General features: G+C 42.1%; 1 protein-coding gene across 2 annotated transcripts; it reads left to right on the top strand.

Annotated features, from left to right (window-relative positions):
• Positions 1-228: 228 nt before the first annotated feature.
• Positions 229-10,598, top strand: TRMT6 (tRNA methyltransferase 6 non-catalytic subunit). 2 transcript variants are annotated; one of them, XM_016212045.2, is made up of 11 exons: positions 229-386; positions 2,883-3,010; positions 4,507-4,616; positions 5,149-5,240; positions 5,369-5,452; positions 5,714-5,838; positions 6,590-6,948; positions 7,322-7,407; positions 8,020-8,122; positions 8,224-8,310; positions 9,660-10,598. In XM_016212045.2, exons 1-11 carry the CDS (start codon positions 259-261, stop codon positions 9,849-9,851), a joined length of 1,494 nt encoding a protein of 497 aa, XP_016067531.2. In that variant the 5' UTR covers positions 229-258; the 3' UTR covers positions 9,852-10,598. The 2 variants fall into 2 exon arrangements, with proteins under 2 accessions (XP_016067531.2, XP_016067533.2); XM_016212047.2 differs by lacking the exons at positions 229-386; positions 2,883-3,010; positions 4,507-4,616 and adding an exon at positions 4,632-5,075.

The raw sequence follows: 10,598 nt of genomic DNA, 5'->3' as shown, positions 1-10,598 counted from the left end.
GAGGCGGAAGGGGCGGGACAGAGTGCAGTCAATCAAGGAGTTCGGCCAGACGGAAAGCCTGAGGCTCCCGGAAGCTGTGCGGAGGAGCTGACCGGAAAGCGGAAGCGGCGCTCAGCACGTGGGGGCGGTGCCGGTCGGAGGCTTCTGCGTCCTCTGTGTTTGTGGGAACTGAAGCTGGCTGCAGCTACCGCTGAGGGCGAGGGGCGCGGGGCGGGGCGCTGGAGAGCGGCTGCGGAGTTTGGAGACCCGCTGGGCGTCATGGAGGGCTCGGGGGACCAGCCGGACCCACAGCCACCGCATCCCGGGGACCACCGCATCCGCGACGGCGACTTCGTGGTGCTGAAACGGGAAGATGTATTCAAAGCCGTGCAAGTCCAGCGGAGAAAGTGAGTCAGGTCGCTGACCTTAGGGATCCAACGCCCCATCTTCTAGATACCCCCTGTCTTCAGGTCTTCCCACATACCGCTCTCAGCAGGCTCCCTGTCTTGGCTCTCTGGATCCTTAGCTCCCTCTCTAGTTACCTCCTGTCAGATCTTCCCACGGAGGTTTTCCCTCAGGATCCCATGCTCGGCCCTCAGGGTCTCCCCTACCCCTCCTGTCTATGCAGAGTCCGCCTTCAGCGTTCTCCTCAGTCTTTCCACAGAGTTCCTTTTCCACTTTTGGCCCTGGAGTGCTCGGGTACCCCCGCTCACCTCACCTCCTGTCCTGGGGCTCTTCCCCTAGGTTCTTAAGATCTCTCCTGTTTTCTCACAGCACCCACCCTTCACCCTCTGATCTCATCCACCCTTCTCCCGTTGACCCTTCCTCCCTAATCCCTCAGCCAGGTTCAATCCCACAAAAATGAAACCTCCCCGACCTTGTGTGGTCTTCTGGGCTCTTCTCTCTACCTGAAAGGACTACCTGTCTACACTGAATAGCTTCCTATAGAATGTGTGATCACTGTAAGATTCCAAATTTTACACCAGGGCATGTGTGGTTTGTTCAAGTTAAATCGCCCAAACGCAGTTTGCTCAAGGTCTCAGAACTTGAAGTTAGGTTTGGTTTGTGAACCTGCAGGTTAATTACCACTCTGATTTAGTATTAGAAGAGTGGGGAATTTGATAACTTTTAGCAGGGGTGGTGAGGTTGCTAAGTCCCAATTGCTTATTAATGGTGAAAATGTATTGGGGTGTTTTGGTTAATTATCTGAAAAGTACAACCAAGCTTTCTTTTGAATTGGGTTGTTAAAGTGCTTTTGACAAAGATGTAAGTTCAATGCAGTGTCAAGAAAACAGCTAGCAGACCATGAGTCTAGGGATTGTGAGACTTGGAATTTGTGATAAGTGCTCAGTTCAGATGAATTATTTCAATTTTTGTAACTGGTATTGAAAGTGAAATAGATGTCATAAGAAAATAGTCTAGTGACAGTCCCCAGAGCACCAAATAATGACAACCAAGCTTTTTTGCACAAGCACTAATCCACTAAAGAAAAATAATACAAGTGGAGAGGGATTTTAGTCCAGAAATGTAACATCTGCACCAGCGTTAAGGCATTTTTAAATTTTCCGTTGATAAAATATTCATTTTGGTGGTTGAAATTAGAGAAATTTTATAATATAGTCATCATTACTACAGTATTTTTGTATGTGTCTTCCAGGAATCAGAGTTCTTATCAATGTGGGCGGTGTCCTGAAGCTAGGCAGGACTTACTGAGACCCATTGGTCTTTGGAAGACTGTATGATATAGTGAAAAAAACACACACCAGGCTTTGGGGGCAGGCAGACTTGGATTTGAATCCTAGCTTCCACTTTTTACTGTGAATCTTGGACAAGACACTTTTCTGTGAGCCTCAGGTTGCTCACCTAGAAAGAGCTGTACCCCAGGATAGCTGCAAGAATTAAACCAAAAAGCATGAAACTCCTGGCATATACTCCCTAGCTCCTGATTGACACTCAGCAGATGTTAGTTTTCTTCTTAAGAAAGGAAAGGTTTTTGTTTTTGTGGGATTTTCCTGTAAAATTGTAATAAGATAAAAATCTGAGCAATGGGATCTTGTTTGTAATGGGCCATTCTCAATAAATGTTATTCTCACCGAGAAGGAAAAAAAAAAATCTGGAGAATGGGAAAAGCTAAAATCATCTGGTCCTCAGCAGAACACCATCAGTGTTAGGAACCATTTCCAAATGTATGTAATGTCAGTAATGTTTATTTGTAAATGTAATTTTCTTTTACTAGATAATTTTCAAGGAAAATTTAGGCTTGGGAATTAGTTAAATCCCTGTCACCTCAATGACTGTTCAGTTTTGAGATCTTTTTATGTAAGTTGTGAGGAGTGTCGGTGTGTGCCAGTCGCCTGGCAATCTTGGCAACCCTTTATGCTATTTAGGAAGTCTGCAAAGCCTGTCAGACTGTGCTAATTGGAGTCAGACCAGTCCAGTTGCTGTGTCTCAGTGGTTGAGTGTCAACCTATGAGCCAGGAGGTCACTGGTTCAATTCCCTGTCAGGGCACATGCCCGGCTTGATCCCCGGTAAGGGGCCTGCAGGAGGCAGCCAATCAATGTTTCTCTCTCATCAATGTTTCTATCTCCCTGTCCCTCTCCCTTCCTCTCTCTAAAACCAATTTAAAACACACACACACACAAAAAGTATTTTAATTGGAGTTAGATCAGTGCCTCAGAAGAGGACTGTCTTGTTTCTCATTTCAAAGTCAGTGTTTATGTGGCCTTGTTGTTAATGTTGCCTCTGCCCCAACCTGAACCTGATTCTTTCTAGTTCATGTTCAGATATAATGCTGTACATCGCCCTTCATGTAGATCAGTTTTGAAATAAACTAGGTTGAACATATCTTTTCTATACAGAATGCAAATGAGATTTAGCTAATTGAATGCATTTTCTTCCCCAGAAAAGTAACTTTTGAAAAACAGTGGTTCTATCTGGATAACGTCATTGGCCATAGTTATGGAACCACATTTGAAGTGACCAATGGAGGAAGTCTTCAGCCTACGAAGAAAAAGGAAGAGCCTACTTCAGGTGCACTACTTCGGTGTATGAAATAGGTGCTCTTGAGCTGGCTAGTCAGAAATCTGCCAACCCCAATTAGTTCTAAAGTGCTAGCCCAGCCAATCTCCAAAGAAATCTAAACTCATAATCTAAGAACTAGCATGGTGGAATGAAGCAAGGTCTGCCTTTGGCTTTGAGGTGCTTGAATTCTGGCTCCAGCCCATCATTAACGAACTCTCTGACCTTGGGCCAGGCATTTAATCCCATGAGTCCTTGCTGCTTCAGTGTAAGAGCAGATGCAGAGCTCTGTCAGTGCCCAGAAGCTAAGTAAAAGCTTTGAGGTAGTTAACATATTGGGTGGAGATTAAGAGGTCTGGCTTTGAATTGAATTCAGCTGACTAGGTTTAAGTTTCAGCTCTATTATTTGCCTTGTAACCTTGGACAAGTTATTTGGTTTCTCTAAGTCTTATATCCTCATCTGTAAAATGGAGCTATAAACATTTAAAACCTAGGCTATAGGGAGCATTGTCATATGACACATAAAAAGTTCTTAATAGTGCTTTGCTTATAGTAAAGCCCCCATAATTTTAGCTGTTATTATTAACTAAAATACTTAAATAAATAAATATCGATAAAACATTTTATTAATAAAGTAGATATTCTTAGATAATTTTAAAATTAAATAATTAAAATACTATTAAAGTTCTGGTTCAAACCAGTTAGTTAAATATTTTTAAGTTGGCATCCCTGTTTTTATCAAGTACCAAACATATTGGTACTTGGTTAGTCATTGATTAGTCATTGCCATTATAGCAGTTCATGAGATGGATCATCTCATAAAATTTATGAGTGGGGAACACCAAAAATAATCTAGTAGCTAAGCAAACAGCATAATTTCAGATGGTGATGTGTGCTATGAAGATGACAAAGCAGGGGGTTTATTGGAGGCTGATTGGATGAGGTGAGACTTGGCTAAGATGATGAGCTCAGCCCTGAGTGATGGAATGGATCCATCCACTCAACATCTGTCAGCATTGCAGGCAGAGGGAGCAGCAGTTACCAAAGCCCTGCAGTGGAACCATGCTTAAGGGTTTGGGAACAGAAAGAAGGGCAATGCAGTTGAGTATGGGGTCAAAAATGAGGCCAGAGAAAGGTAGCCAGGGGCCAGATCATATACAACTTTGCAGGTCATCTTTGGATTATATTCTAATTGCTACAGGAAGCCGTGATTTTGTGCATCAGAATAGATGAGCCAATTTGCATTTTAAAGAGAACCCTGGTGTCCAGGTGGATTGTATAGGGCCAAGAGTGGGAGCAGGAAGGTGAGTTAGAGGCTTAGAGTAGTCATGGCAAGATAGGATAGTAGCTGAGGTGGAACCGGAAGACAAATTTGCATGTACATTCCAGTAGAACTGGAAGGCCAAATTTGAGTGGCTAATGGGCTGGATGTGGAAATGAACTTAGAAGAAGGAAGATTTTAAAATAATTTCAGATCATAAATGTCATAAAGCAATTTCCTTCCTTAGAGACCAAAGAAGCGGGCACTGATAATCGAAATATAGTTGATGATGGGAAATCTCAGAAACTTACTCAAGATGACATAAAAGCTTTAAAGGACAAGGGCATTAAAGGAGAGGTAATATTCAAAGGATATTGTGTTTTGTTTTTGTTTGGTATTCAGGGAATTGCTTGGTTTTTAAAGCAGAATTTACCTAAGGTAAAATGTAAACATACTGCATACTTGTTAGAAATAGCTTGGAATGTACATGCAATTCAGTATATCAAAAATTTCATTTCTTACATGTAGGAATGTAAGTGAATCACGTTGCTAATATTGTTAGCAAGAGAAAATTTAATAATGCATATTAGAGCTTAACTTTATTTTCAGTAATGTTTTCAGCCAGTGTCTTCAAGAATGACAGTTTCCTTTCCCTCGCTTTTTATTGTATATCTCTGTTCTTTTATCTTGGTTTAAATGGAGTTATAAAGTACTTGTATTTTAATGCACATTCTAGAGTAAAAAACTACAAAGTTCATCCATGTGGACTTCTGTGGAAAAGGGACTGGAGAATCAGACCTTTGGATACATTCTGGGGTAAGAAACCTTTGAGGTGATCTGTTCTGTGAGAATAAAACATCAGGAAATCTGCTTGCTCCCTTTCTCATAGGAAATAGTGCAGCAGTTAATTGAAAATAGCACAACATTCCGAGACAAGACAGAATTTGCTCAAGATAAATATATTAAAAAGAAGAAAAAGAAGTAAGTTTTTGTTTGAAAAAGAAGGGAACATGAAACCTTTTTGTAGACTTTAAAAACATATTGCTAAAAATAAAATATTTTTTTTAACCAGTTTTTAACAATTGGTGTTCTGTTTTTTCTTCCCCCAGATATGAAGCCATCGTTACTATTGTGAAGCCATCCACCCGCATCCTTTCCATTATGTATTATGCCAGAGAACCTGGAAAAATTAAGTACGCGTTGTTTTCTTTCAAACGTGTAATTGGGGGAAATTTTATCTTTAAAAAAGTCATGATTTTAAGTAAAATGAAAAGCTTGCTCGCCTGATAAAGTATCCCCTACCTCATAAATTTTAAGTTCTTTTTACTATCACCTCCAAAGCAATTGATAATCTTATCAATATACTTTATGAAACAAACAAAACTTGAAAAATGGTAATTAAAATAACAGGCCTTGCTTAGCTAAAAATGAGTGAATCATTCATTTTTTTTTAGCCACATGAGATACGATACACTAGCCCAGATGTTGACATTGGGAAATATTCGTGCTGGCAATAAAATGATAGTAATGGAAACATGTGCAGGCTTAGTGCTGGGTGCAATGATGGAACGAATGGGAGGTAAGTTTTAACATTTTCAAGTTCATGATTTGAGCAGAGGAGTCTAAGTAAAAAATGTAATCTCATGGAAAATGATGTTGAATTACTGTGAGGTTATTGCAACGACTTGGGCCTGCACAGCACCAGTCCCCCGGACCGTCCTGCACAGCCCACATCTCCTAGCCTGTGCTGTGTTGGCACGCCCAGATGGCAGTTGTGCTTCCCAGCTTCTGTAGCAGTGGGGATGGTTCTCAAGCCTGTGGCTGGCTAAGACCTCCAGGGCAGTGGTTTCAGTAAACTCTTGGATAGCTGGTGCTCATCTTATTGGCCTGAATTGAGTGGGAGAAATACTAGGGATGTATTTTCTCCCGGAAGATACAACCCAGCCTGATTTGCCTGCCCTTTCTCTGACACATAGACTATAAGAACTTTTAACTGCCTTGTTTGAAAGTAATGGCACTGGACTTGGGGGAAGCTGGACTGGGGAGAACCAGTTACCAATCATGTGACATCCAAATTTACACAGTCCCAAGGTTTTACTGTAGTATCAAGTAGGGGCAAGCTTGTTTAAGACTTCCTATTTATCTGTTTTGGAATTATATCCATTGGGAATATTCTTAGACTCCAAACTCCCAGAGAAGCTACATCATCTGTCAGCCTCTGAACAGTCAAGTAGAGGGACCTTCAGTCTTCTTACTGTGATGGACCCTGAGGATTTGCAAAATCTAGAGTCACCTTCATCAAGGGATGTTTGTTTCTTTTATCTGTTCAGGTTTTGGCTCCATTATTCAGCTGTACCCTGGAGGTGGCCCAGTTCGGGCAGCCACAGCATGTTTTGGATTTCCGAAATCTTTCCTCAGTGGTCTTTATGAATTCCCCCTCAATAAAGTGGACAGTCTCCTAAATGGAACATTTTCTGCCGAGATGTTATCTTCAGAGCCAAAAGACAGTGCTTCGGTTGAAGAAAGTAATGGCACACTGGAGGAAAAACAGACTTCAGAACAAGAGAACGAAGACAGCATGGCAGAGGCCCCAGAGAGCACTCACCCCAAAGAACCAGAAACATTGGAAATTGTCTCTCAAAACCCAGAGTATAAGGAGCCTAAAGAGAGAGGAAGCAAAAAGGATTATGTAAGAATGTTAAAGAGTCCCCACTGCCCTCACAGTACTGCCCTCAGGGCCTCAGTTAATTTTATCTGAGCACTGAGATTTGATTTGGCTTTGCAGCATCAGCTCCCAAAATCATAAATATCACAACAGATGGAGAAAGAATGTGCATGTGGGCGCACACGTGTGGTATCTTTGGGATGGAGCTTTATGATACAGAAGCATTGTATATAGGTAGCTTAATGATGGTTTTATAACATGGGCTTGCTTTTGTGTTTTCAGCTTCCGAGTTTTTAGTCCGAGTTGATAAATATTGTTGAAATGTTTTGACAGAGCAGCATTTCCATAAGCCTTACTGAATGACCTCAGTACACTGTTGTTTTTATTTTTCTTGAAGATTCAGGAAAAGCAGAGGAGACAAGAAGAGCAGAGGAAAAGACATTTAGAGGCTGCCGCTCTGCTGAGTGAAAGGAACGCAGATGGGTGCGTTGATGAAAGAATGCAGGCAACATTGTGCTGCACACGGGCTCCGCTTCAAACAGATAAGCATTCTCTGTCTGCTTGTCTGCTTTGATTCTAGTGGAGCAGAGAGGATAATTCTGTCTTGGGTTTTTTAAGAAAGGAGGCTGCATCTGGTGGAGGTGCGAAATTGGGCTGGTTTTAGAGTTTTTCAAGAAATTTGACATTTCTCTGATGGTGGTGCATCAGCTGGGGCTGTGTAGTCCTGCCTCAGTGCGGGTGGCGGGACATTCAGATTGATGGGAAACTGGCTAATGCGAGGGCTGAGGAGACCCGCCAGGGAGAGATTCAGGTGCCTGCAAAGCCAGCATCACACTGTTGGATTTGTTTCCAGATGATTTTTTAAATCAAGAATGTTAAATGCTACTTAGAGTTGCCAAGCACCATGAGAGCTTATAATTCAGTTTGTGTTTCCCAGAAATTAATAGCTCATGATTTTATTTGGGATTTCTGGAATATATAAAGCTCTTCGTTGTATAAGTCACGCAAATAAATGTTATCATTTTAGATGTATTTTAAAACATATGCTTCATCTTGGGGGCATAAAGAGTAATATATTCAACATCTTTCTTGCAGTTTAATTGTAGCTAGTCGTTTCCATCCCACTCCACTGCTGCTATCGTTGCTTGACTTCGTGGCCCCTTCAAGGCCTTTTGTGGTCTACTGTCAGTATAAAGAGGTAATACTAACATGGAATGGAGGGGAATTCTTGTATCCGAATGTTGAGTCTCAAATCCTGGCCCTAGAAGTAATTCTTAACAACTTTCTTTATGCCTCCAGCCTCTGTTGGAGTGCTACACGAAACTTCGGGAAAGAGGAGGGGTCATCAACCTCAGGTTGTCTGAAACCTGGCTCAGAAATTACCAGGTATGTGTTCTTATAGCCAGTCCTTGGAGCTGCTCTCCTGAGTCTTTTGCTCTCTGCAGTAGTGCTGGAAATTGTTAAATACAGATATCCCTATTTCTGTCTAGAGGTGAAGTCTCATGCCTGTGACTCAGAGAGAAGGCCTGATCTTTCCTGACCTTTCTTTCTCCGTTCATGTCAGGGTCTGTTGCTCTGTAACTCCAGTCCAGGGACATTTAAATTGCAAACTATTGTGGTTGTGTTTACTCAAGGCCTCAAGATCACTGTGGAGGGAATAACTAATAATAGCAAGATTCCCAAGCCAAGAGAGTGACCCTCTCATATCTGCTTGCATGTCTTTACAGCAAGTTTTCAGGATTTAATGGTGGGTTCCATGTCTGTTCAGGTCCTCTAGAAGGCATATGTCAAGATGGAATTAGAAGTATAAGAGATTTTATCAGGGAAGATGCCTTTGAAAGATAAGCGGGGGAGGGAGTGGGATTAGGCGGGGAGAGTCATCAGACATGATACAGATCTGGTGCCTGTGAAAGGGGTGGTAGGGGAGAAAAAACATGCAGTGCTGCTCTGAGAAAGTGTCAGCCAGGATCATGGGGAGCCCTAGAGCTAAGACGTTCATGGAGATGTAGCTGCTGGACATTAAAGGAGCTCTGTGTTGGGCAGAAGTGGTGTAGTCCTGGTAGCCATACCCAGTTACCGATTTGGAACAGCCGTAGGGCCTCCCTAGAAGTGAAAGCTACAGCAGATCCCAAAGGAGCAGCTGCTAGAGACTTTCTGCTGCTTGAAATCCTCACAGCCTGTTCCCTCTTGAGAGATCTGAGAGAACACCTCCATATGCCACAGGGCCTGCCCTTCTGCTGGGACATCTTGCTTAATACAGGACATTACAACCCTGGCCATCCTGCCCTTCATGGCAGCCACCTCATTTAGCTGTGGGAGTAGGAGAGAAGTCTTGTCAGTCAGCAGGGCGTTAGGAAAGGGAGGCTCTGGTGTATGTCCAGCAGCTACATTTCCATGGACTCAAGCCCTGCCGTTGGCCGTGAAACGTCCTAGAGCCAAGGGGAAGAAAGCTACTCCCAGGCCCAGAGCACTAAACAAATCATTTGCCACCAGAAACTTGCTTCAGGTTTAAGGGAAACAGCTTCAGTTTTATTTTTCACAAGAAAATCACTAAAACCAACTTAGGTACTTTTACCAGCACTGTCATTTAAAGGAAGGAGCTCCTTAGGAATTGGTCCATTTAAATCTTCCAAAGAATCTGTGTCATTTAAATTCTTGTTTCTGGCATGTTTATTGTTAGCATGTACTTCACCTGCTTAGGAAAACATGAGTGTCTATCTTTCTGTCTTGATTAGGTTTTGCCAGATCGAAGTCATCCCAAACTCCTGATGAGTGGAGGCGGAGGGTACCTTCTCTCAGGCTTCACTGTTGCCATGGACAACCTTAAAGCAGACCCCAGTCTCAAATCCAACTCGAGCACTTTAGAATTACACAAGACTGAAGAGCCAGCAGCTAAAAAACGGAAATGCCCAGAATCTGACTCTTAACCTTTCAAAAGTTGCTTTGATTTTGTTCTCAGGCATTATACAGTTAGTAATTGAACTTTAAATGTTGTTACTAATTGGTTTTTCATATCCTAAGAATAAGATCATGTCTGTACACCTGTTTCTGGGAAAGATAAGCCTTTTGTTCACCTCTGACAGGTGGGGTTGGTCTGTCAAAACCTTGAGCCAAAGTACCCAAGCCTGGCTATGCAGTGCACTGGGATATGGCCAATTCTGTTTATTTCACAGCACTGCTCTAAGTCCTTTGAGTACTCTGCTGTGTTAAGCTAAGTGGAGTAACACAGCATAGCTAAAACTCGGTGGGTACTTAAAGGAAGGAATTTGCAGAAGAAATTTCCCTATTCATTCCACCCTCTGCAACCTAAGCAATACAGATGTGTGTGTGTTAGATTTACAGTGCCAAAATATCCACCCTGTGCCCTGCAGTGGGAGAAACTTTTTTAAAGTGCCAGAGTTTTTAATTTTAATAGTTGACAACCTAGGAACATCGAGTATTTATTTTATTGCTTTTTTTTTGTTGATAGAAAGGTGTAGTAGGGTACTTTTTTGCATTAATTTACCAATCTCCTCATTCTTTGTTCCAAATAAAATGACTAGAATATTTTGCATACTATTCAATTAAAGGAAACAAAGGGGTTTTTCCCTCCCTAGAGACTTATGGAGATAGAGAGATGGGTGATAGATTGATAGGTGATAGATAGATGATAGATGATGATAGATAGATGATAG

Source organism: Miniopterus natalensis, chromosome 7, assembly GCF_054644295.1.
Source record: "Miniopterus natalensis isolate mMinNat1 chromosome 7, mMinNat1.hap1, whole genome shotgun sequence".
Classification (NCBI taxonomy): Eukaryota; Metazoa; Chordata; class Mammalia; order Chiroptera; family Miniopteridae; genus Miniopterus; species Miniopterus natalensis.
Note: the sequence above shows the minus strand (reverse complement) of the source record. Positions and strands in the feature narration are given on the sequence as shown.

What these genes read in the sequence shown, in the direction of transcription:
- TRMT6 (XM_016212045.2), top strand. Translation starts at nt 259, where the DNA reads ATGGAGGGCTCGGGGGACCAGCCGGACCCACAGCCACCGCATCCCGGG. An exon ending in ATTAAAAAGAAGAAAAAGAA is followed by an intron (nt 5,241 to 5,368) that starts GTAAGTTTTTGT and finishes TTCTTCCCCCAG; the next exon opens with ATATGAAGCCATCGTTACTA. An exon ending in TCTACTGTCAGTATAAAGAG is followed by an intron (nt 8,123 to 8,223) that starts GTAATACTAACA and finishes TTATGCCTCCAG; the next exon opens with CCTCTGTTGGAGTGCTACAC.